The sequence below is a fragment of the Saimiri boliviensis genome, chromosome 12 (assembly GCF_048565385.1).
Source record: "Saimiri boliviensis isolate mSaiBol1 chromosome 12, mSaiBol1.pri, whole genome shotgun sequence".
In the NCBI taxonomy this organism is placed as follows: domain Eukaryota; kingdom Metazoa; phylum Chordata; class Mammalia; order Primates; family Cebidae; genus Saimiri; species Saimiri boliviensis.
The window spans coordinates 80,557,609-80,585,200 of NC_133460.1; the positions used below are offsets into that span (position 1 = coordinate 80,557,609).

General features: G+C 39.8%; 1 protein-coding gene across 1 annotated transcript in view; it reads left to right on the top strand.

Annotated features, from left to right (window-relative positions):
* The first annotated feature begins 13,503 nt into the window (after positions 1-13,503).
* CC2D2B (coiled-coil and C2 domain containing 2B) overlaps positions 13,504-27,592 on the top strand; it is a 113,050-nt gene continuing 98,961 nt past the window's right edge. The window contains exons 1-5 of the mRNA XM_074382672.1: positions 13,504-13,651; positions 21,130-21,190; positions 22,715-22,791; positions 23,301-23,366; positions 25,700-25,783. Of these exons, the coding sequence (XP_074238773.1) occupies positions 13,574-13,651; positions 21,130-21,190; positions 22,715-22,791; positions 23,301-23,366; positions 25,700-25,783 (366 nt within the window). The 5' untranslated portion in view covers positions 13,504-13,573. The remainder of the gene's footprint in view (positions 13,652-21,129; positions 21,191-22,714; positions 22,792-23,300; positions 23,367-25,699; positions 25,784-27,592) is intronic.

Here is a 27,592-nt window from a genome sequence, read left to right on the forward strand (position 1 = left end):
AGAGCCCACACAGCCAAAGCAAAACTAAGCAAAAAGAACAAATCTGGAGGCGTCACATTACCTGACTTCATGCTATACTGTAAGGCTACAGTCACCCGAACAGCATGATACCAGTATAAAAACAGGCACATAGACCAATGGAAGAGAATAGAGAACCCAGAAATAAAGCCAAACACAGCCAACTGATCTTCAACAAAGCATACAAAAACATAAAGTGGGGAAAGGACACCCTATTCAACAAATGGTGCTGGGGTAATTGGCAAGCCACATGTAGGAGAATGAAACTGGGTCCTCACTTCCCACCTTATTAAAAAATCAACTCAAGATGGATCAAAGACTTAAATCTAAGACCTGAAACCTGAAACTTCTAGAAGATAACACTGGAAAAAAACTGTTTTAGACACTGGCTTAGGCAAAGACTTCATGACCAAGATCCCAAAAGCAAATGTAATAAAAATATAAATAGATGGGACTTCATTAAACTAAAAAGCTTCTGCACAGCAAAATAATAATAATCAGCAGAGTAAACAGAAAACCCACAGAGTGGGAGAAAACCTTTGCAAACTATCCATCCAATGAAGGACTATATCCAGAATCTACAAGGAACTCAAACCAATCAGCAAGATAAAAATAAACAGTCCCATCAAAAAGTGAGCTATGGACATGAATAGACAATTCTCAAAAGAAGATATACAAGTGGCCAACAAACATGAAAAAATGCTCAACATCACTGATTATCAGGGAAATACAAATCAAAACCACAAAGCAATATCACCTTACTCCTGCCAAGAATGACCATAAACAAACAAACAAACAAAAAATATATATATATATGTTGGTGTGGATATGGTAAAAAGGGAACACTTTTACACTACTGGTGGGAATGTAAACTAGTACAACCACTATGGAAAACAGTGTAGAAATTTCTTAAAGAACTAAAAGTAGGCCAGGCACGGTGGCTCACACCTATAATCCCAGCACTCTGGGAGGCCAAGGCGGGTGGATCACGAGGTCAAGAGATCGAGACCATCTTGGTCGGCAAGGTGAAACCCCGCCTCTACTAAAAATACAAAAATTAGCCGGGCATGACTGGTGCACGCCTGTAGTCCCAGCTACTCGGGAGGCTGAGGCAGGAGAATTGCCTGAACCCAGGAGGCGGAGGTTGCGGTGAGCCGAGATTGTGCCATTGCACTCCAGCCTGGGTAACAACAGCGAAACACCGTCTCAAAAAAAAAAAAAAAAAAAAAGAACTAAAAGTAGACCTACCATTTAATCGAGCCATCCCCTTCCTGGGTATCTACCCAGAGGAAAATAAGTCATTATACAAAAAGATACTTGCACTTGCTTGTTTATAGCAGCACAAATCACAATTGCAAAATCTGCAAAAAACACCCCTAGGTGTTGTCTGATCATCCTGGCCTGCCTTCAGCAAGAATCCTGTTAGGTCTGTTTAACCGGAATTCCCTCTTACCTTGATTTTTCCTCCTAGGAATTTTCCATCTACTGACCCCACTCTGTTCCTTTGTATAAATTCCCTCTTAGTATTGTTTTTTTCAGAACTGAGTACAGTTCTATAATGAAGTCCCTTCCTTTACTGCAACAGTTCCTGAGTAAAATCTATTTTTTACTGCTTTCTTTACTGTCTAGCTCTGGTTTTAACACTACGTCCAATTTTACATAAAAATCCTTTATCACATATACCACACTTTGAAACTGTAGCACTATGAACAAGCTGAAATGGTCTCTTATCCCTCAAAATTAAGACTGTAAAAGTGTTAAACAGTGAGAAAAAAAAAAAAAACCACCTTGTTGCCATTGGCCCTAATTCTATATATTCCAAATACAAACAACTGTAGTGATTATATCCATTTAAGATTCTCTGCATTTCCTTTCTGCATACTGGGAATTGATTTCTATAAATGCAGTAAGCAAGGTCAATGAAAATTTTACTCATTGCATTTTGGAGCCAAAGAGCACCTCAGAAAATCAATTTCTAATTGCTGTCTTTGTGGAGGTAAAAAACTGAAGTTTGAAAGAATTTAACAGTCTTACTACTATATTACAGGAGACATGAGATGCGGTCATTATCCATGTTGATTAGTGATTTAAAATTAACACTTGAAAAATGGCCGGACCATCCACATGTATAGTAAAACTACTATTTCCTTTGACTTACATCTGGGACTTTAAAATATCAAACTTTAAAAGTGCATTAACTTTTTAATCAGCTGCATCACACTGTATCTAGTAAAATTCCCTGCTTTTTCATATGAACTGCTAAGACAGGTTTCTATATATTGTGACTACAATTTTTAGTTTTTTCATAAGGTCTAAGAATTATTTTCCTCTAGAGTAGGGTTTTAAAATTCTGCTCTCCAAAATGTCCTTCTGCCCCTAAGGCTGTGGGTGGAGAGTGAAGGAAGGAGAATAATTGTAAGATCAAGTGGACTGAGTCTGGATCCTCAATCCCCTGCTTCAACCAACACAACTCCTCACTTACCATTTCTGCTTTATACAACGGGCCTCAGAGCAAGATTTAATTGAAATATTTCTTTTTTAAAGTTCAAAAACTACTGTTGTAAAATAATACTCATCTCACATTTTCCTCTCTTCTGTTTTCTTTTTCATCATATTGCTGTCTTTCCCTCCTTCTGTTTCTCTGCCTCTTTTTCATTTTTCCTATTTGCAACTACACTTCCTTCTAGTTATTTTGCTTTTTTAAAAGGATAAAATTCAGTGGTTTTTCCCTCTCTGCACAACCCAGATTTTTAAAAATAAAGAATACTGTATGATTATATGAAGGACTAAAAACATTGGTAAGAGATTATTCATGGAAAATCCTGAAATTTATATTAAAATAGCCAAGAGAATATCTTAATTCACTTTCCAAATGCAGTGTTAAAAAATACTTTCTTGCTGGGTGTGGTGGCTCATGCCTGTAATCCCAGAACTTTGGGAGGCTGAAGCAGGTGGATCATCTGAGGTCAGGAGTTCAAGACCAGCCTGGCCAACGTGGTGAAACCCTGTCTTTACTAAAAATATAAAACTTAGCCGGGCATGGCAGTGGGCACCTGTAATCCCAGCTAATCAGGAGACTGAGAGAGAAGAATCACTTGAACTCAGGAGATGGAGGTTGCAGTGGGCTGAGATTGTGCCACTGCACTCCAGCCTGGGTGACAGGGCAGGACTCCATCTTAAAAAACAAAACAACAACAAAAAGAGAACTTTCTATTTTAAGACCTACCCGTGATAACAAAATACATTTGCAACTTCACCTCAACTTCAAAATATCTTGTGGTGTATGTTAAACTGATAATTAATCCAAGCTCCACATTTAGTGCTTTTATTGCACTAATGAAGTCTTTTGGTATAAAATTCTGGGTTGGAATAAATCACTGATTAACTGTGTATGATTAAAAAAATGTAAAATAAGGTTACAAAATACAGATTAAATGTTAACATTTACACAGCACAAACAAGGAAGAGAAAAAACATAAGACAGTAAAAAGAATTGGTGAAAAATTTCATAGCATAAAAACAATGACAAAGCTTTTAACTAACTAGAGCCGTACAAAGAACCTAAACACATTCACATCCTTTGCCTCAGTGACTTCATGTTTTGGAAATTATTCTAAGGCAAATATCAGAAATATCAGGGAGAAAAGTTTGGGCATAGAAACACATTGGAATATCATGTAACTGTTAAAAATCACATTTCTCCATGATTATTATTTTTTAAAATGATGTCTCACTCTGTCACCTAGGATCGAGTACAATGGTGCAATCATAGCTCACCATGTCCTTGAACTCTTAGACTCAAGGGATCCTCCTTCCTCAGCCTCCTAAGCAGCTAGGACTACAGGTAGGTACCACCATACCCAGATATTAAAAAAAATTTTTCTTTCATAGAGACAGGGTCTTGCTATGTTGCCCAGGCTGGTCTTAAACTTCTGGACTCAAGTGATCCTCCCACCTCGGCCTCCCAAAGTCCAAGATTACAGGCATGAGCCATCATGCCTGGCCAGAAAGACTATTTAATAATATGGAAAAATCCTCGAAATGTTACATAAAGATCACATCACAAAACTTTTACATACAGTGTTATTCCGATTTTTTTTGAAGGGGTAGGGAGAAGGGAAATGGTGTCTTAAAGAAAACATACCATTATTTTAACAGTGGAATTTCAGTTGTTTTTCTTCTATACTCATATATTTTCCATTTTTTTTCTATTTCCAACAGAAACTTTCTGTAAATGCTGCTGTCATTACAGGATAAACTTCAAATCTACTGTGATTATTTAAGGCCGTATACACACACTTCTCCATATATTGAGTCTTTCACCACAGATCCTACCTGCAAACACTCTCCAGTCCGGCAGGTCTCCTTAGAGTCCAACAAATACATTAAGTTTGTTCCTCTTTCTGTGTCTTGTACCTTTCCTTAGGCTCCTTGACCATCTAATCAGGGTTTTTCAACTGGACACTAATATTTGGGATGAAAAATTCTGTTGTGGGGCTGTCCTGTGCATTGTGGGACATTTAGCAGCATGCTTGGCCTCTGTCCACTAAATGCCAGTAGCACCCCTTCCCCAAACCGCTCCAAGTTATGACAATCAAACATGTCTCCAGACATTGTCAAATGTCTCCTGGTAGACAAAATCATGCCTGGTTGAGAACCACTGATCTAACTCCTACTCTCACTTCAAGCCCTAACTCAAGTCCTAGAGGAAACCTCCAGCCAACATAACCCATAGCCATCTCTCCCTTTTCTAAACCTATATGAAGTGGTTGTTTGTTTGAATGACTAATTTTTTCCATGTTTCTTGACTATGGGTTCCAACAGAACTAGACTGTATGTACATATCTTTATAACTGAAATAATCTAGGTCAGAACATATATCATTTATTAAAAATTCCAACAGTATAATGTACTCTAATATCTTCAGAATATTATGAATTTTTAAAGCTCCTAAGCAATTCAAAATTAACTTGTCAGCTAATGTGGTAACTTATCTAACTCTTCAAGTAAATAAAGAGACAGAGGCATAAAATCTTAACTGCTTTCCTGGAAGAGGGGGTAGGAAAATGAAAATAAAAAAAGTAAAAATCTTAACTGCATTTTTCTTTATTTATTCAAAGCCACTTCAAACGTAGGACTTCATTTTACTTTCTGTCCCACTCTACAATCTGGTAATCAAAGGTTTAGGTTAATGCTGTAGTAACAACTTTCTCTGACAGTGAACTGAAATGCCAGACATTTGACTTAATTTGGCATACATTTTACTTATTTCAAAAATAATTTAAATCCACTTAAAATGCCAATAAAATTCAAGTAGTAAATGAAGGACATGTAAGCTTTAAAAAAATACAGATCATAGAGACCAGTCTAGATGTTAACCAAATTTCACATTCACCTCTCAGCATCCAAGAAGCAAAAGCCAAAAAAAGGGAAATCATTTATGTATCATACAATATTTACATAATATCAAAAATAAAGCATTTTTTAAAAATCACTGAATACTAAAAGATACCATTCATGTGACTGGGCATGACATTTAATATGACTGGCATGACTCACTGAAACTAATGGTTTAAGTAATTAATATAATTTCGTCCAAGGATATAAGTCTGGGTGGTCCAGCTCCATCCACAGGAAGTGATAAACAGACTGCACAGTCTTTAAATGACCTTCTGCAATAATACTTCTTTCAGCCAAACTTTTGAGAAAAAGGAAGGAGAATTCTAGATCCTACTTTCTAACAAGAATCTGACGTGTTGGTGTTTTATATTGCTTAAGAATGGATCCATACAAATTAGAGGCCCACAGACACAAAGAGCAAACCCATAGTATCTAGCACTTGGTAGTGGTCACTATTTTTTCTTAAAGCCAATTAGACAATAAGGTTGGCATCCTACTGAATGAGTTAAGAAACTAGAACTCTTATCTAGATAGAAAGAGTTCCATCTAGAAGATGACTTGATAATACAGAACTTTTATATATCACCAATCCTAACTGCCCCTTGAGGCCACTCCTAATTTGCAAATTGAAGTATGTTACAGTGTACTAAAGATAATTATGCAGGACGATATGCACACAGTTCATTTAAAAGCTGTAAATGGTTAGACTCGCATTAGAAGGAATCCAGAGGAGTCATATCTTGCACTTTTAAAAACATATATTTAATCTGCCAAGGTATCTGCCATCTGCAGTGTTATTAAAATGAAGGTTTTGTAGAAACATCAGTAAGTTGAAGTATCTATTAAGTTTATATGATTTATAACTAGTTACTGTCTACTAAAACAAAGGTTAATGTAAGCTCTTGCACAACAAAACATTAAATTTGACAGAACTTCCCACAAAATAGGTATACTATTGATCTATAAATCTATAGATCAAGAAAACTGATCTATAGATTGATTTATAGGTCAACAGTATGGCTATATTTGAATCTTACTTGCTTTTCCCTAAGATAAAGTGAATTGAGAAGCAAGCAAAATAGTGTTTTACTGGGCAACATTAGTAAATATCCAGGTCTAAAATGGAACATAAAAATTCCTCAGATTATTGTAGCAGCCATTCATAATATGAAAAGTCAGATTTATCCAGAGAATCAAGATCTAATTTTAGAGCAACTTAATATAAAACTCCATAAGCCACAAACTTTTAAAAATGTATCAAAAACAGGTATTACCAAGAATATACAGTTGCTAAAATTGGGAGAGGAGGTATATACTTTGTTTAACTCTAAACCATTAACTGCTGACAGTATACATTTCTTTAAGCCACATTCTTCTTGCCAGGGCAGAACCTGGGTTTAAGGAAAACTCAGCTGCTTGCTACTGATTTGAGCTGGAAGAATGAACCAAACTAACATTCACGTCTCTGTAGCAGCCAGCAACCCTGTACACCTTTGTCTTATTTCTTTAAGTTAGGTGAGGGGACATCACCTACCCTTTAGGGTACCTACAATCCTATGGTAAAATGTCAGCAATAAGCTGGGCCTTGTTCTCTTTTGGGGTCTCAGAGTGGTCTTACCCTCAACCACTAAATGTAAAAGAATCCCTTTGAAAATCACACTCCCCTTTTGAAAATGACCTCTGAACTGAATACTACTTTTTTGGAGTAAGGTTTTGCTAAAGAATGAGCAATAATAAATTTAAGCTTTGGTTACTTTTTGTCCTATTGCTATAAAATGTTGAGTCAGTTCACTTTTATTTTTTTAAGTAACAAAGATGAAAATCACAAAACATTTATTGAAAGCTGTTAATGGCAGCATATACTAAAACCTAGATGCAAAGACAGTTCCTTTCTCGTTTCGGAACCAGTATTTATTCTTTTCTACCACTCCCCATTCCTGCCCATCTTTCGCTCTCTTCTGTGTTAGTTTTGCAGGGGAAAGCAGTGAGGGAAGTAGAGACTTTTTTTTTTCAAAGGTAAATACAGTGAAACTTCACTTAAAATGGACTTTCTGGATTCCTTTCTGGAGACTGGTTCAAAAACTCTGTGATGGAGTTCAGGAATCTGCATTTTAAATAAACACCCCTTATAATTCTGATGCTAGTAGTCCAAGAACAACACTAAAAAACAAGGTATATGGATGAGTAGGTAGTATTTTGCCAGGTGGAAGAGTCCACTCTAGGGAGAGAACAGCAGTAAAGGCATGAAGGCATCAATGTGTATCATGTGCCTGAGGAACAGGTGCTTAAATTCCTTAACTTTGCTGGTCCTCAGTTTCTGCATCAGATAAAAGAAGAGCTGACCTACATTGGCTTTGAGGTCCTTCCCAAAGTTAATATTTGATCATCACCCAAAGTACACAGGAATCATGGTTCACTGTTCACAGATGATATTGTGCTAAAATTGCTACTCATTCATTCATTCATTCATTCAACAAACTTAAGTACTAATGAAGAGATTCAATGTCAGCCCTTAGTTTTTAGTCTGGTGGAGACAAAGGCAGTGCCACAGAGAAGGAATTAGGAGTGGCATCACAAAGAAAGCAATGCTTGGGCAGAAGCTTTATGGGGAAAAGGTGACAGCATTCCAAACGGCTCATGCAAAGAACACTACATGTCACGCCCAGCATATAGTTAATGGTTTGGAATGGTTTTAGCACAGTGTACATGCTGGAGAATGGTAGAAAAACAAAGGTTTGGAAGAAAGAAGCTAGCTCATCTATGCCAGGCAGAGCTCAGATTTTATTACATGGAGGAACTGAAAGCAGGGGATCAGGTTTACACTTTAAGAACATAGTTCTGGTGATAATGCAATGAAAGAAACAAGAAGATGACTTGGAGACCAGTCAGTCAGTAAATGTCAAGAGATCATGGCTGCTAAAGCACAGCCAATGAGGACAAAGACAGGCTCTAAAGAACAGCTATTCAGGCAGCAGAATTAACCTGCTGAATGCATGCGAAATGACTTCAAAATATGGAATTTCAAGATTGTTCTGAGTTTTCACTGGGGTGACTGAACAGATACTGGCCTCATTCACAAAACAGCAAACACAGAGAGTATCAGTCTGGGGAGGGAAGGTTGGTTTTGAACTCTGTATACTTTGGGTACTTTGGGTACTGGGGTAAGGGTGTCAGCATCAGGAGCTCAGGTAAGAAGTCTAGGCTAAAGGGAGATTTAGGAGTCATTTCCCTAAGCTAGTGGTTGAAGCTATTAGACTACTCACAGGGAACAATACAAACTGGAAAGAGAAAAGGAGCAAGGACAAAACCCTAAAGAGCAACAACTGCAGGGACCGGGACAGAGGAGAGGTCTGTTTTTATTATGACAAACTCAAACACGTTTAGATGCCAAGGAGAAGAAACTGACTACAAAATCACAGAAGAGGTATCAGAGCAAGCTTGTCCAACCTGCAGCCGGTGTTTGGTTTCTTTCTTTCTTTTTTCTTTCTACAGATGATCCAATATACGTCCTAGATCCCATTCATTCCATCTCCTCTGGTGCCTTGTTTCCTTATTTAACCCTCCTTTTTATCTTCAATATACCCTTTCCCCACCTCTCTCCTCTGGCTTTATCTGCCCTGTCTGACAAAACAAAAACAAAAAGAAAAACCATCCACTGGGATTATCAGATTTCTTTTCTCTCCTCCTTTTTTACAGCCAAATTTAGAGAAAAAGGTAATCTTTTTTTCTGTTCCCTTACTTGTTAACTCTTCTACCCTCAGAGTTCTGGCTTCCACCACCTAATCATGCCACCGAGGACTCTGTAATTGCCAAACCCAGTATATCTTCTCAGGCATCTTTTCTGCACTTGGCTCCGTAGACTACTTCTTAGTCTTGAACTTTCCTTGTTTCATCGTTTTCGTGAACATCAGTTTGTGCTGTTCTTCTCCCACCTCTTAGGTCATTTTAAATTTGCAGTGCCAGTGCCAAAAAGAAAGAAACCAAACATACCTCTTCCTGTGAGGCAGGAGAGAAGTATATCTGCTGATGTCAAGTCGGCCTGGTGATCTGTCACAGTATTCCTGTCTGGGAGTCCCTGTTTCCTCTGAAAAAGCAAAGCCAGATGCTGAAAGTACAAGGTCAAAAGTGGAGTAGAAGGTTTAAGGAATGATAAAAGTATCATAGCTGTGAGAAAGGAAAAGAATGGCTGAGCTACCTTACGGACCATACCATATCATCATGGTAATAATCTGGTTACAATATTTTCACTAATACAATTTAATTACCTTTATATATGAGGTGAGAAAGCAAATGGCTAGACTGAACTAGAATAGTAGGTATGCTGGACAAAAGCGGGAGAAACACAAAAGGCAAAGAAATTGTGGATACTGATGCGGGTAAATAATGGAGTGTGGACTAGACAAGGAAGAAAGTCAGTGTAGGCTGAGGCTGATGATAACAGAACAGTCATCGAGGGACAGGTCTTCATGAGGTCAGGGTTATTAAGTACAGAAGCGTAAGGGAGAGGGAGAGATGGCAGAAACAGGAGGATGGGAAGAGAATACTAGAGTTTATGATTGTTAATATGGAACAGTCTTAGATATTATGGTCCTGCAGACAGTCAGTTGTGGTAATAAGTTAAAGGAATATGGGGTGCTGAACCTGTGATGATGCACATGACTGCTTTAGTGTCCCCAGGATCTTGTAGCAATTGAGTAAGAAAGAAAGAATGGCCAGGTGCTGTGGTTCACGCTTGTAATCCAAGCACTTTGGGAGGCCCAGGCGGGTGGATCAACATGGTGAAACTGTCTCTCCTAAAAATGCAAAAGTTAGCTGGGTGTGGTGGTACACACCTATAGCCCCAGCTACTTGGGAGGCTGAGGCGTGAGAACAGCTTGAACCTGGGAGGCAGAGGTTGCAGTAAGCTGAAACTGCACCACTGCACTCCAAACTGGGTGTGCAGTGAGAGACTCTGTCTCAAAAAAAAGAAACAAAACTGAGTTGGGTACTAGTTTCTTAATGAACATACGTGAGTGACCAGGCAGCTGGTAAATAACAGTGAAGAGGAGAGGGAAAAGGTCTCATTACAGAAGTGTTTCTGGTAAGTTTTACAAGGGTGGAATGGAATGGCCCAGCAATGGCCATGAAGAAATGGCAAATACAGACACCACCTCCAGGACCTGGGGTACAGCGGGCACAGCTTTAGCTGTGGTGAACTGCTGGGAAAGCAGTGTCTTTGGGAGACAGCCAGGTTCTGACTATCACAAGGAGGAATGTTTTGTGAAGATACAGAATTTACATATGGGGAGTCTACAGAAAGAGTTTACAGTCTCCAGAAGGCGGCAGATAGTGAGATGATTAGCAGATGGAGAAGGCGTGGAAATGAGGCTGCAAGAAGTGATAAATTATCTAGGTAGTTATGACAGAGACTATAGGCAGGGAGGGTGGGATTTACAGTCTCAATGAAACTCTCCTAATATTGTTTCAGTGCCAGGCTGTCAGAGACACTTTATTTTGATTACTAAGGTTAAACACTAGTATTACTTTTGGTCACTATACTATTAAAAAATAAAGACAATTCTAAGAAACTTAGGCAATTAATGAATATCAGAATAAAGAGGTTAATAATGTTTATTCTCTTGTTCTTAACATGTACATTTAGAAAATAAAAGCAAAGCTTTAAAATGCATGAAAGGCTTACACAAGATGACTGAAAGATGGGTTCTGAATATTTACATTAGAAAGTGAGACCCCAGCTTAAACTCACCTCATGTCTAATAAGGATCATAAATGATGTTACTCTGTTCCCAATTCCGGGGTGCAGGAACTTTGTCCCCCAACCCCATACACATGCCAAACACTGGTTTTATAAGAGAAAAGGTCTGAAAAACAGGCAAATGAGTGGAGTGGCAGAGGGACATAGCATTATGGGATTGAGGATCCTAACTGTTTTGGATATAAATATGATGTAAAGACTGACAAGTAAAAATCCTCAATGTGGTTACTCTGTCATAACATATATAATGACCACAAGGACACATATATAGCGAGAAATAGAATTTTACTTGGATCATCAGGAATTATTCTATGACATGGAGAAGTTTCTCAGGGGGAAAAAAAAATAAGGCTTAGTAAGCTTAATAAGAAAGAGTCTTCCAATTGAATCACAAAAATTAAAAATGACTCTAAAGTACATTTCTAAGAACTTCAGAAATTTGTGAAAAATGTTTATTTCACAAAACAAAGCAGGCCATGACTCCAAGAGCAGATGACTGTAACTCCGATGTGATGTGCTCAATCTGAGTTTGTTAGGCAAAGGGTTTAGCAAAGGTCTTTCTCACCCTCCCTCTCTTTTTTCCTTTCACAACTATCATTTCCCCTTCTCCTCAAAAAATTCATGTAAAAATATTCTATAATTTTAAAAGGCAACATGTACATTTTGAATTCTTTTCTAAATCTATCCCAATCAAAGTGTGTCTTGTCTGTGGCCATATTTTTTTCTAAAACAAAAAACAAAAAAAAAACAAAAAAACCCCACAAAACTTTGAGAAGTGAGATTTGGCCCACGAGCCTGAGGTTATCTACTGAACTGATACTACTTCCCTCTATTTGCCAAAAGCACAAAATACTCTTTAAACTTGAAAATATTTAGGGTTGATTTGTATTTTTCTATCCCTCTGAACTACATACAAACTATCTAGTATTGTACTTCAAATCCTACAGTAACTCAATTTAGTCTGTTCATTACTTGGGCTTCTATGCTTCACAACACTTAGGTGTAGATATAATACATCGCTATATTTAAATATATATATGCTATATGTATTTTTTAAAATACTACTTTATAATAACTCCAGAAGTTAGGTGTTCTTAAGAAGTATCACAAATTAATATATTTGCAACATGCACACATATTGTTTAGTCTGCTACACTGCTAATTAAGGAAAGCATTTCTTATGTTTTCTTCTCTCTCCACTATCGTTGTTTCTAAACTGCTATACCAGATGGGCCCTAGAAAATAGTTGGAGAGCCATCAAAGATTTCATTCAGAACGACGATTTGGGCAAATGATTTTAAAATGATTTTGAAGTTTGGGCACATTCAATGGCATGTAGTTACTTCAATTACAAGGTGAGTGGAACGGAGTTCCGCTTCTACTAATGCCATAATGTATCCATATAACCCGGAACATTATTTTTGCAGCAGTTTATCTCCACATCTCTCCTTTCCCAATGTACAAGACTGTCCAAAGTTGAAACACCTGTTTTTCCAGGATTAAATGCCAAGCACAACGACTGACACAGAACGCAGTTAAGCAGTGCGGAAAGCTTGAACGAGTGAAAGCTACAAGACGCCACCGTGTGGCTGTCCACACCAGCAAGTTTCCGAGGTTCGTCCCACCCGGTTTCCCTGAACAAGTTCCCAGTCGCATTCTGTTTAGTTTAACTCGTTATTTTAACTCGGAGCGAGGCAATGGGAAAAAAACAATGAGGCATGTTCTCTGTTTATGAAGCAATGAATAACGGCACGTGGGTGAGCGCTGTCTAGCACGCCCTATTTTAAGCCTTTAAACACAGTACCTTAGTACGGTAACAGCAAGTTGTGGAAATAAAAGGAACCGCTTAGGGGGCTCTTTTGGAAGCCACAGTGGAATCACTTGAAGTCAAAGCACCCCCTCTTTCCCTGGCAAGGCAGGGGCTACGGGAAAGAGAAAGCCGGTCCCGGGACGCTGTAACCCGTGCAACGTGCCCGCCGGCGTCCCCCAGCCTTGCGCCTCCACGCCCAACGCGGGCGGCCGCTCTTCCCATGGCGGCGCCCCCCGGCGTCCTCCCAGGGGACGCCCGCTCAGCCGGGAGCTCGCGGCCGGTACTCACCCGCTGGGGATACTGTTTTCCTTCACCACGACGAGAGGGGTGCGGGCCCCACACCTTAGGCAACCCAGCTCTCAGGCCTACAGGGAACGCCAGGACGCACACGCGCGCGGGCTGAGCGAAGGCGAGGGTGATAGACCCCGGCGGCGAAGAGACTCCGCGCATCGAGTATTCCCGGATGCGCGCGCTGCGCCCGGCTGGGCTCCGGCAGGTCAGGGGCCGCAGCGCGCACGCTCCTGGGCGGCTACGCCGTGCAGCCCGCGGACGCCGCGTGGCGGGCGCCGGATGCGGTGGGACGGTTGGTGATGGTCCTAGCCTGCGGTTGTAGACGGTGCGCTCTGCTTGCGCTGCCCAGACGTAAGAAAAGTGCACTGCCCGTCCAGGTGAATATTGGGCTGCTGGTGAAGGTTCCTTTGATTCTTCCCTGTCAGACATTCCTGCATTTTTGTGGAGCTGTGCTCTGTGGGGAGAACCAGCGGGGTTGGGATAACCAGAGCCGCGGCCATGCGGGTCGCTGGGACTTGTAGTCCCGGGGCCTTGCTGACCCGTTCGTTATCCAGTTTAGGAATGAGTATGATTGAGAAAATCACTCGAGAGGAGTGTTTAAGTTACATCAAATACGGGTCGGCATATTATTAATTCAGTGACTACTGTTTGTGCTGAACGCCTTGCCCTGGACCCAGTCTTCATATTAGGATAAGCAGAAAGATGAACTTGCATGGTAGAATGTAATGAGCAAAAATTCCCATTACGAACTAAAATGCTGTTGGAAATCAAGAGACAGAGTTAGAAAAAAACTTCCTGGAAGACGTGGAGTTTGAATCAGCCTTTGAAACATGGTGTGCTATCCATTTGTGGGAAAATTGTAAAAATTAAAGTATGGAGATGCCAGGGAGTGTAAACAAGAACTCCATCCAGCTATAATTGAGGGATTATGTTGGAGGGTGGTCACTGTGGCTTAAATGGGGAAGTGGATGTGAGAGTTTTGGGCTTCACTTTCAAAAGAAAGGGGCTCCCGGTTGACTTTCTCTCTAATTGAGGCTATAAGTATAGACAGAGATACATCTTCAGATTTGAATAAAAGACAACATTACAGGACTTAATTGTTTTGAGTTTCTGGACCTCCTGGCCAGTGGTTGCTCTAAGAATTAATACATTTTTATAAATTTGGTAATTCACTTTTGAGTAGCAAAACTACATTGCATGGTGTGTATTAAATATAAATTTACAAAATATGACAGTTTTTGTAACCTGTTTCCACATTAATTTTCATAATGTATTTTGTAACCATTTCCACATGCTAGACGTTTTTCTGTGGTTTTATTTTGCTAACACTCCTGAAACCAAATGACATGTGACAGAAGTAACCAAGATGATTGAAAACTGTGCCAAAAATAAGTCTGCTGATTCCTATAATACATTTCTATGCAGTAGTCAGCACGTCAGCATTCTGTCCCAACTAAAGCAAGTATCAAGGGATCTTGTATAGTTTTGTGCCTGTAGAATTGATTTAGAAATTTATTTAGGCCAAGAGCAGTGGCTCATGCCTATAATTCCAGTGCTTTGGGAGGCTAAGGCAGGAGGATTGCTTGAGGGCAAGAGTTCGAGACCAGCATGAGCAACATAGCGAGACCCTGGCTTTAAATAATAATAATAATAATTAGCTGAGCCTTAGAGACACATGCTTGTAGTCCTAGCAGCTCAGGAGGCTGAAGCAGGAGGATTGCTTGAGCCCAAGAGTTCAAGGCTGTAGTGAGCTATCATCATGCCACTGCACTTCAGCCTGAGCAAAAGAGTGAGATCCTGTCTCTAAAAAACAAATAGATAAACGAAAACTTGTGTGGCATGCTAGTTTCTATAAATGTCTGGGGAATTGCATGAACTTGGATTTAGCTGTCATGTTGAATGATACTGTTGTATTAGGCCATTCTTACATTGGAATAAAAGAACACTGGGTAATTTATAAAGAAAAGAGGTTTCATTGGCTCACAGTTCTGCAGGTTATTCAAGCATGACTCTAATATCTGCTTTTGGTGAGGGCCTCAGGGAATTTACAATCATGGCGGAAGGAAATGGGAGCCAGCATGTCACATGGCAAGAGAGGAAGTAAGGGAGAGAAGGGGGAGATCTGAGACAAACTATTTTAAACAACTAGATCTCATGTGAACTAACTGAGCAAGAACTCAGTCATCACAAAGGTGATGGTACTAAGCCATCCATGAAGGATCCACCCCCACAATCCAATCACTTCCCACCAGGCCCTATCTCCATTACTGGGAATCACATTTTAACATGAGATTTGTAGGAGACAAACATCCAAATCATATCATTCCATCCCTAGCCTCCCACAGCTCACATCCTTCTCACATTTCAAAATATAATTATGGTTTTACAATAGTCCCTCAAAGTCTTAATTCATTCCAGCCTCAACTCAAAAATCCCAAAGTCCAAAGTTTCATCTGAAATTCAAGTCTAAGTTCCTTCCACCTATGAGCCTGTAAACAACAACAACAACAACAACAACAACAACAAAAACTTATTTACTTCCAAGATACAATGGCAGCGCAGGCATTGGATAAACATTCTCATTCCAAAAGGGAGAAGTTGGCCAAAAGAAAGGAGTAATAGGGCCCATGCAAGTTTGAAACCCAGCAGGCTAGGCATTAAATTTTAAAGCTCCAATATGATCCTTGACTCCATATCCTGCATCCAGGGCACACTGGTGCAAGGGGTGGGCTCCCAAGGTCTTGGGCAGCTCTGCCTCTGTGGCTTTGCAGGGTGCAGCCCACATGGCTGCTGTCATGGGTTAAAGCTGAGTGCTTGCAGCTTTTCCAGGCAGGGTGCAAGCTGCAGGTGAATCTACCGTTCTGGAATCTGAAGAGTGATGATCTACTTCCCACAGCTTCACTAGGCAGTGCCCCAGTGGGGACTCTGTGTGGGCTCTCTAACCCCACACTGCCCCTCAGTTACCATGGTAGAGTTTCTCTGTGACAGCTCCACCCCTGTAGCAGTCTTCTGCCTGGGCACCCAGGCTTCTTCATATATCCTCTGATATCCAGGTGGAAGCTGCCAATCCTCCTTCACACTTGCATTCTGAGCATCTGCAGACTTAACACCCTGTGGAAAACACCAAGGCTGACAGCTCGCACCCTCTGGAGCTGCAGCCTGAGCTGTACCTGGGCTTCTTTGAACCAAGGCTGGAGCCAGAGTGGCTGAGATACAAGGTGCAGTGTCCTGAGGCTGAACAGGGTAGTGAGACCCTGGGCTTGCTCCCTGAAATCATTCATTCCTCCTAGGCCTGTGGGTGTGTAATTGGAGGGGCAATCCAAAAGACTTCTGAAATGCCTTTGAGGCCTTTTTGCCATTGTCTTGGATAATAGCACTTGGCTCTCTTTTAGTCATGTTAATCTTTCTAGCAAGTGATTGCTCCACAGCCTGCTTAAATTCTTTCTCTACCACAGGGCCAGGCTGCAAATGTTTCAAACTTCTATGCTCTGCTTCCCTTTGAAATACAAGTTCCAACTTTAAATCATTCCTTTACACCCACATCTGATAACAGCGTGTTAGAAGCAGTCATGTCACTTCTTGAATGCTTTGATGCTTAGAAATTTTTTCTGCCAGATACCTTAAGTCTTCCCTCTTAAGTCCAAAGTTCCACAGATTCCTGGGACATGGACACAGTGCAGCTAAGTTCTTTGCTAGGGCATAACAGGGATGAACTTTACTCGAGTTCCCAATAACTTTCTCATTTCTATTTGAGACCGCATCAGCCTGGCCTTCACTGTCTATATCTCTATCAGCGTTTTGGTCACAAACATTTAGCCCGTCTCTAAGAAGTTCTAAATGTCCCCTCATTTTCCTATCTTCTTCTGAGCCCTCCACACTCTTATAACCATTACCAAGTTCCAAAGCTACTTCCACATCTTCAGGTATCTGTACAGAATGCTTCACATCTTGGCACCAACTTTCTGTGTTAGGTCGTTTTTGTGTCATTATAAAGGAATTCCTGAGACTGGGTAGTTTATGAAGAAAATAAGTTTAATTGACTCACAGTTCTGCTGGCTGCACAAGTATGGCTCCAGCATCTGCTTCTGGTGATGGCCTCAGGAAGCTTACAATTGTGGTGGAAGGGAAGGAAAGCTGGTATGCCATTATGGTGAAAGAGGGAGCAAGAGCAAGAAAAGCGAGGCGTCAGACTCTTTTAAGCAATTAGATCTCATGTCACCAAGGGGATGGTGCTAAGCCACCCATGAGGGATCCACCCCCACAATCCAATCACTTCCCACCAGGCCTCATCTCCAACATTGGGAATACATTTCAACATGAAAGTTGGAGAGGAAAAAAACATTCAAACAATACAAACTCTGCTGCAAAGTGTTTGTGGAACCAAAAAAAGAATGTGGAAAGAGACGTAAATCCCTTTTCATCTTTTCAGCCTCCACTGACCAAAACTATTTTAATTAAATTTAATGTTTTCTATAATTTAGAAATATAGTAATTTGAAATCAGTTAATTGCCTCTAATTTTGTTGTGTTACCATCAACAAGTTGTTCTTTTATTATTATTTTGAAATTGATGTTTTATTGGTTTTCATTGTGAAATTACAAAAGTTGGCTTCCATCCCAAAGACTCTATGAATGAGAATATGAGATGTTAGGAATTCTGGCCTTTACAATCATAGAAAAAAAAAGTTTGGTTTCACCTTTGACTTTAATTTCATTAATTACAAATATAAATTTAAAAACTATGGTAAAATCTATTGTACTAATACTAAAGAAGTTTTTATTTTTTATTTATTTTTTTGGAGACAGAGTCTCACTCTGTCATTCAGGCTGGAGTGCAATGGCATGATCTCAGCTCACTGCAACCTTTGTCTCCCGGTTCAAGCGATTCTCCCACCTCAGCCTCCTGAGTAGCTGACATTACACACACCTGCCATCATGCCCAACTAATTTGGCATTTTTGTGGAGATGGGGTTTCACCATGTTTGCCAGGCTGGTCTTGAACTCCTGGCCCCAGGTGATCCTCCCACTGCAGCCTCCCAAAGTGCTGAGATTACAGGGCATGAGCCACTGTGCCTGGCCAGAAATTTTTATGTTTTATTACATCTGTTACCCTGTGGGCACATCATTAATAGAAAGATTAATGCTTGCAAAGCTACAAATTGGACTTTTGCATACTTTCATATACCAAGCCTAGCTAGGAAGAGATCTCCTGAACAATGCCCCCCACCTTTATTTTATTTTATTTTATTTATTTTATTTTTCAGCCTTTCAAAGGTTCATTTCTTTTTTAATATTAAACTTACAATATAAGCCCTATGAAATTTCATTTCAGAAATCATCACAGCAATAGAGAAACTTCAGGTCATCTGATACAAAGATAGCTAATCCTCAAATTCCTTGCCTTTTAGAAAAAGCTTTAATTGCAAGAATCATAAATTGTAGTAACCTTAAAGATAAAATAGGGTTTAACTGTTAGAGCCAATTTTCTAACACAGAAACTCGAACTGCTGTAAGAAAGCAGAAGTCGGCACTGTGATTTTTTCCTTATGCATGAGATTTCAACAGAGCAAGTGTAATTTTCACTTTGATCTGTAATTTTATCCAATTTTTAAAATGACTATCTTATCTATTATGTAGAATGATAGATGAACAGGTTAGGAACACTTCCAAGTCTGCAAAAATATGATTAATAATTTCTACGATAACATTTAATTTGATAGTTTGTTACAATTTTACTGTCTATATGCTTTGTGTGCTACTGCTAATGCTTTTTCTAGTTGAGCAGACAACATTTACAAGTGTAGGCATCAATAAGCCAGCTATTGATTTTAAGTGTATTTTAGAAGTTCTTGCAGAAGGGATAATAAATTCAAAATTACCTTCCCTTCCCCTGCCCCTTCTCCTTCCCTTTCCTTCCTCCCCTCCCCTTCCCTTCCTCCCCTCCCCTTCCCTTCCCATCTCTTTCCTTTCCTTCCCTCCCCCACCATCCCCTGAATCCTGCCAGGACTAGGTCTTCCCCTTCCAGTGAGGCACGTTCCCTTCTGGCCCAGGGTGGGTTTAGAACTGCCAAAGATGAGGAGGGCCTGGGGTCAGGGATTTTAGGAATTTGTCTGGTGCTTTATTTTACTAGGGCTGAACTGGTACTGAGGTTGCAAGACTTAAATCCTCTCTGGTTTTCTCTTTTTCTTAAGCAGAAGGGCTATCTGCTCATGGCCACCACTGCCCCAGGCCAGTGGCTACGATTGATGTTTATTCTTCAAGGTACTGTGGCTACCATTGATGTTTATTCAAGGCCCAAGGGGTTTTTAGTCAGCAGTTGGTGAGTCTTAGCAAGCCTGGTTCTCTCCCTTCAGAGCTGCAGGTTCCCTTCTGGCCCAGGACGGATCTAGAAATGCCCTTCAATAGCTAAGGTCTGGAATCAGGGACCTAGGAGTCTGCTAGGTGCACTTTAATTGACTGTGGTTGAGTTGGATACCCAAGTGTATTAGTCCATTCTCATATTGTTATAAAGAGACTATCCTTTAAAAAGTAGTTTATAAAGGAAAGAGGTTTAATTGACTCACAATTAACAATTCACATGGCTGGGAAGGCCTTGGGAAACTTAGAATCACGGTGGAAGGCAAAGGGGAAGCAAGGACCTTCTTCACATGGTGGCAGGAGAGAGAAATGAAAGCAGGGGAAATAACAGAGGCTTGTAAAACCATCAGATCTCTTGAAAACTCACTCACTGTCATGAGAACAGCTTGGGGAACCACCCCCATGGTCTAATCACTACTGACTGGCTACCACTGATGCTTACCCAAGGCTCAAGGGCTCTTTAGTCAGCAGATGGTGAATTCTGCCAGGATTGCAACCTTTCTTTCAGGGCAGTGGGTTCTCTTCTTGCCCTGTGTTGGTCTAAAAATGATATCTGGGAGATAGTGCCAGGAGTAGGGGCTTGAGGACTTTGCTTGGTGCTTTATTTTACGGGGGCTGAGCTCGTATCCAAGGTGCAACAAAGTACTCCTTGCTTTTCTGTCTTTTCCTAGAGCTGTGAGCTGTACTCACAGGAGGGGTGATGCAAGCACTCCCTTGGCCACCCTAGCTGCTTCTCACTGGATCGTGTGTGTACTGAGCCTACTGGCTCTGAGCCCAGCACAGTACAAGGACTTGCCCAGGAACTGTGGTCCTTGTGGGCTAGACTGCCTTTCAAGTTTGTTAGGACCCCAGAGTGCTTTAGCCAATGGTGGTAGGGCTAGCTGGAAGTCAGGTTCTGACTGCTGGGATGGACAATTCCACTCTGGCTAGGGCTTGTCTAAATGCTCCCTCTGTGAATGCTGGCCAAATTCTGCCCTGTGCTGCTTTCCACTAGGTTAGGGGAGCAGAGAGTTCCAATGCAAAGTCCCCCAGTCACTTTGCTCTTCCTCCCCAAAATGCACAAATTCTCTCTTCCTGCCACACTGCCTGGGGATCAGAGAGAGGTGGTGTAGGCAATTCAAGATTTTCTTTCCTACTCTCTTCAGTAGCTCCTTCCTTGATACGATGTTAACACCAGGCACTATGATTGCTTACCTGATTTTTTGGTTCTTACGAAGGTGCTTCTTATGTGGATAGTTGTTCAATTTGTTGTTACTGCAGGGCAGATGATTGCTGGAGGATTCTGTTCAGCCATCTTGCTTTACCTTGTAAGAGAAGAGTAATTTCACCATGTTTAAAGAGCTCATGCAAATAGATAAAACGATGAAATTTAAGAAAACAAGCAAAATATATGAACTGATATTTTAAAGGAGATGATGTTCAAAGGGCTGATGAATATTTGAAAAGATGTTCAATGACAAAACAAGATGCATGTTTAACCCTTCTTGCTTTTTTTGCAGTTGTCAGAAGAGATGGATAATGTTACAGCTGAAGAAATTAGAGACAAGCATCTTCAAAAAGGTTCTCAATAAGTATACCATAACTCTGATATTCTTCATTTTTGTTTTTAACAGATGTAAATGATTAATCCTGTTCCAGAGTTTCAGCTGGGAACACAGATTCCCTAAGGAATCAGTTTAAAGAGAACTTAAACTTCCTAAATAAAACAAGATTGGCATAAGAAAATACATAGAAAAGTCAATGGATATAATAAATAACTGAATTCCATTTTCTTTTTGTCATTACAAACATGGAGAATCCACTGGCGGTGAGACTGTTTTAGACCACAAACATACATGGGTATAGAACCTGCTTCAGCAAACTTCAACTCTCAGGGAGAAAAATACATAAATAATGGTTGAGCCCTGGTTCATTCACGAAACAAATATTTATTGAGCATGTATTATATGCCACCTGCCATTCTGTTATGGGAATATAGTATAAACAAAACCAATTAGTAATTTGTAAATTTTACCAAGGAATACTGTGGTTAAACATGACCTATAGTCAGTTATTTAGCTTTATACTTACCCTTTATTTCTACAATCTTCTATTTATCCGTTAACCACTCAAAGGCAGGGAATAGAAAAAGCAAAAGGCAAGGCAAAGAGATCTATAGGTCCTCAATTTTTTACTGTACCTAGGACTGCATGATCTTTTTTTCAGTCTATCCAGTGGATGAGCAGAAAATAATACATGGCTTGGGGTACCTGCAAGGGCTTGAGAGTTTTTCTTTTTATACTTTAGGTTTTGGGGTACATATGCAGAACATGCAGATTTGTTATATAGTTATACACATGCCATGGTGGTTTGCTGCATCCATCACCCTGTCATCTACATTAGGTAGTTCTCCTAATGCTATCCCTCCCCTCGCCCTCTACCCCCCAAAGGCCCCAGTGTGTGATGTTCCCCTTCCTGACTCCATGTGTTCTCATTGTTCAACTCCCATTTATGAGTGAGAATATGTGGTGTTTGATTTTCTGTTCCTGTGTTAGTCTGCTGAGAATGATGGTTTCCAGTTTCATCCATGTACCTGCAAAGGACATGAACTCATCCTTTTTTATGGCTGCATAGTATTCTATGGTGCATATGTGCCACATTTTCTTTATCTAGTCTATCGCTGATGGGCTTTTGGGTTGGTTCCAAGTCCCAGCTACTCAGGAGGCTAAGTCAGGTGAATCGCTTGAACCCGGGAAGGGGAGGTTGCAGTGAGCGGAGATTGTACCCCTGCACCCTAGCCTGTGCAACGAACAAAACTCTATCTCAGAGAAAAAAAAATTGTAAAAAGAAGGTGACAGAGGATAGAAAAGTTGTCACAAAGAAAAAAACCACTCCTGAATGGGTGAAAGTATTTGTTCCAGATGGAGAAGGAGAAAGGACATCTATTGATCTTATAGCTCTCATAGGACAATAACCACGTTTTCATAATTGTCATGAGGCTTAGAAATGCATGCAATTAAAGTATTTAATAAATACTTTTGCTGCTATTGTTGTTTAATTATAATAAAGTGTCATAAACTCTTTATTATGTTGGTTTCCTGATAGATTTAGATGCAGAAGAAAATCAAAATATAGTAAAGACATTGAGAGGCAAAGTGAGAGAAAAGCGAAAAAATTCTAAGGTAATGCTTTTTAAAATTTCTCGTTTTCAAAGTTACTATTTAAATGGACATATAGCACAATGAAGTTTTCTTTGTCAAAAGAGAACTGAAAATAAATGTTAATATAGCTTCTTAATTCCTAAAACCTTCCTCTCTCTCTCTCTCTCTCTCTCTCTCTCTCTCTATATATATATATATATATATATATATATATATATATATATGTTTTTTTTCCCTTTGTCTCATAACATCCTTATAATGTCAAACCTAAAGCCAAGAAGAGTTAGATGATTTGGTCATAGTAATTATAAATGACATTTCAGTATGTGTGCTGATATTTCTTACATACATACTACACTTTTTAAAAAAATAATGAGCATTCATCTACTAATGTTTATTGAGCACCTACACATACCACACTTTTTAAAAGGAAAACATCACAAAGTCTTGATATTTATAAATTTTGGACAAAAGACTTATGAGCACAATTATGTCTATTTCTGTAAAGATGTATTGATGTTGTGTTTCAGATTAACAAAAATGAAAAATCTTCAACTGAGCAGCTCACTGATAGCAAAATATATCAAAGAACCAAGGTGAGTAAGTTTTTTCTTTTTTTACTTTTTAAAACAGCTTTACGGAAGTATAGTTTACATAGCAAAACTTCATCTATTTGAAGTGGATGACTCAATGTTTTTAGTTAATTTACAGAATTATTCAATCAATGCCACAGTTTAATTCTTATCACTCAAAAAAGATTCTACTTTATCAGTGATTGCCCATTTGCAATCACACTCTATTCTTACTTGGCGTTACTTTTTAATCCTAAAAAAATTATAATAAAATACTGTTAAAAGATAGACTTACGAACATTAAACTTTTACAGAGTTTGTTTGAACAGACCACAATTTGTGAACTGAGGAGTGCCAGTCTGCAGATGGTTAGGACTCCCCCAAAGGGGCACGTGGGGAAAGCTTTTAAATGGTGCATATGGAAGCAAGGCAAAGAAAACATTTGATTGGCTAAAGTGGAGCCGTAGCCTTAAAGTTCCTAGTTAGAGATTAGTTGGCAGTTTCTGATTGGTAAAACTAAAGTTTGATTTGCTTTGGATAGGACCATTCACACTGAGTTGGGTTTTGGTTTGCTTACATAGGACCTCAGGGCCCTTGAGCTGCTTCAGTCTAATGGCCTCCCAATGAATTATTTTAACAGTGTTATAGGTGATATCCAACTGACAGATTTTTAATGTGTAACCAATATTTGAAAATTCAATGTGTAGTTACATATTTGGAACTTAAAATGATAACTCCTCTTTTTAGAGAGTTATATTATTTAGAGTACAAGCTAAGTAGCTGTAACAAAAAGATTCAAGTAAAGTGTTTTCATTAAGATAGAAGTTTCCTTTTTTTCTCTAATGTAACAATTAAGTAATCCAGGCTGATAAGAGAGTGTTGCTATCTCCAATATGTGGTTTCCATCCATGAGTCCAATGGCAAAGCTCTAGTTTTTCCATTTACTAGCAAAAGGGAAACGGGGAAGAAAGAACGAAAGGATTTGGAGTTGATCTTTTAGGGGACAAGATCTGCAAACTGCACATACCATTTCCACCAAATGAACATGGAAGAAGTGTTAGGTTCCACTATTAGAGATGGGAGAAAAGACTGTAATGGGCAGCTAGTAGTTTCTGCCACAAGCACCTAGAGTATTTAGCTCTGCAAATTTTAAAATGCAAGGATTTTTTTTTTTTTAATTTATCTTTGGCTCCTCCACAGTGCCTCTGTTAGGTGCTTAATAAAATTTATTTTAATTAAATGTAAAGGTAAAAGCAGACTAAAAAGTGATGTTTATGTGCATGTTATTCACTCAACACATGAATTAAAACATGCCTAAATTGGATTTAATTTCACTATGAGTAGTAAAAACTATAAAGAGTTACAAAGTTTGTCAAGGTCAATCCACTGAGTACCAAGAAAAGGGGTTAAAAGGAAGAGAAATTGGCCCGTCTAAGAAACACGATCCCAGTTACCACACAGGGATATCTGCTTAGAAAGCAGAAGATTTTAGCAAGTGATTTTGAGATGTGCAGAGATGACAGGAGATAAAAGCATATACTGACCATTCATATAAGCAGCATTATTACAAGGCGAGTAACTTTTAAGTTAATGTGATGGCTACACTGTGGATACAAACAATACAAGGTAAGTTTTTATCTTATAAGATAAAATCTTCACTTTATATTTTATAAAATTATAATATCTTACATACAATTCTTATAATTTTCATTTTTACATATTTTAAATTGATTCCTAGTAACTATGTTTTACTTTTCATTATAGAATTAATTCCTTTCCCAAGCTTTCCTTAAAACAGTTCATTTTAATATATGTGTGTAAGAAAGAAGTGATATGATTTGTTAATTCAAAGATTCAGACTTTACAGGAGTGAAAAATGAGAGCTTCTTTATCAGCGAGTTTACAACTAAGAATATACCACTTTTCAGACTTTTAATTACTTCTAACTCCATGAAAGATTGTGGGCTGAGGTGGTACTTGTGTGTGGGGTGGGTGGGGTTGGGATATCTGAACAGGACAGCACCAAAGACAAGGAGAGAAAAGAAAGTTCCACCAGAGCCAGCATTTTGGTCAAACTCTTGCCACTCAGACTAGAGTGAGTAGACACTTTGGGAAGAGGGAGAAGATTTCGGCTCTATATTCTGGCTTTTCTTGCAGTTACCAAAACAAAAATAAAAACTCATGAATCAAACAAACTCAGACCTAAATATACCTTGACATACTCTGGCTTGCTGCTCCCTGTTCACTAGTGAGATAACAGTTATGTTTACCATATTACAGAAAAGTATTTCCTTTACTTATAAGCAGAAAAAGTATTCATTTCAACACTAAATACTGGTTTATCCTTTTCTCCACAGACTGAAGTCTCATTGGATAAAAGCCTTTCATTTTTCATTCTGAATGGTGAAGAAAGTTCAGCTTTGGATGAATCTTCAAAGCAGGTTGGATTTGTTCGTCTCCCTCCCACCATCTCTCAGGAAAAAATGATTCTTTATTAAAAGCACAGAATGAAATACATGGACAGGAGATGAAGTTCTATTATTGTGCCTTCCTCTTCTCTTTGAATTAAGGAACTGTTCATAATAATAAAACTTAGCATTTATTGAGTGCACTCTGAATGCCCAGTGATGACTAAGTTTTGAACACAGATTGTAGCATTCAATCCTCATCTTAACACTGTGAGGCAGGCCTCATGCTTATCTTCACAGGTGAGGAAAATCAGGCAAAGAGGGTTAAGCCTTGATAGAGCTGGAAAGTCTAGGCTGTCAGCTCAAAAGCCAATGTTTTCTTTATCTTTTTTGTCCTATCCTTTCCAAGGGCCCCACATTGTTCTCCAGAATCTCTACTACTCCTCATGGTTTCCCTGTCCTTCATTCCTCCCAATCCGATCCCAGTCCCCCTCAACTGCGTAGTCTCCTTGTTTCTCTGGGGTTGCCTTTTCCTCCAGTCCTACTTAACCTCACTGGTCTTTCCCATCTCCTTCTCACTTGTCTCCCTATCTGCTGTTGTTGTTCCCGGACACTTTCTTTCTTTCTTTTTTTTTTTTTAGACGAAGTTTCGCTCTTGTTACCCAGGCTGGAGTGCAATGGCGCGATCTCAGCTCACCGCAACCTCCGCCTCCTGGGTTCAGGCAATTCTCCTGCCTCAGCCTCCTGAGTAGCTGGGATTACAGGCACACGCCACCATGCCCAGCTAATTTTTTGTATTTTTAGTAGAGGCGGGGTTTCACCATGTTGACCGGGATGGTCTCGATCTCTTGACCCCGTGATCCACCCGCCTCAGCCTCCCAAAGTGCTGGGATTACAGGCTTGAGCCACCATGCCCGGCCGTTCCCTGACACTTTCTTCAGTTCCTCTGTACCTTGCAATCTCCCCACGGTTTTGAGTGCCCTGATACCCCATACCTCCTATTCCCCACAGTTCTACATCATGTCTTTTGACACCTCTCAGTCCCACCAGATCCCTCAGGGCCTCCTGTCAGGTCCCTCTAGGACCCCCATTTGCCTTCCTACTTACCTCCCAGTCCCTTCCAGTCCCCTTTGTTTGCATTCTGCTCCATTCCTTTCATTCTCTTTTTCTTATTGTTGTTTTTCCCACAATTAAAAAAAAAAAACAAACAATTCAGGCCGGGCGTGGTGGCTCAAGCCTGTAATCCCAGCACTTTGGGAGGCCGAGGCGGGTGGATCACGAGGTCAAGAGATCGAGACCATCCTGGTCAACATGGTGAAACCCCGTCTCTACTAAAAATACAAAAAATTAGCTGGGCATGGTGGTGCGTGCCTGTAATCACAGCTACTCAGGAGGCTGAGACAGGAGAATTGCCTGAACCCAGGAGGCGGAGGTTGCGGTGAGCCAAGATCGTGCCATTGTACTCCAGCCTGGGTAACAAGAGCGAAACTCCGTCTCAAAAAAAAACTTCTTAAAATTTTGAAGAAATAAAACATACACAGTATAAAAACATAATGCAGGAAGCCTCCAGGAAGAAAATAAAATTCACCTGAAATCCCACTGTCCTAAGATAGTCACTATTATCATTTTTTCATACTTTTCTCTATGCTTAGCTCTATACATGCACACACAAAGTTTTTTTTAAATTATGCTTTAAGATCTGGAATACATGTGTAGAACGTGCAGGTTTGTTACATAGGTATACACGTGCCATGGTGGTTTGCGGCATCTATCAGCCTGTCATCTACATTAGCTATTTCTTCTAATGCTATCCCTCTAGCCCCTAAACCCCTGACAGGCTGC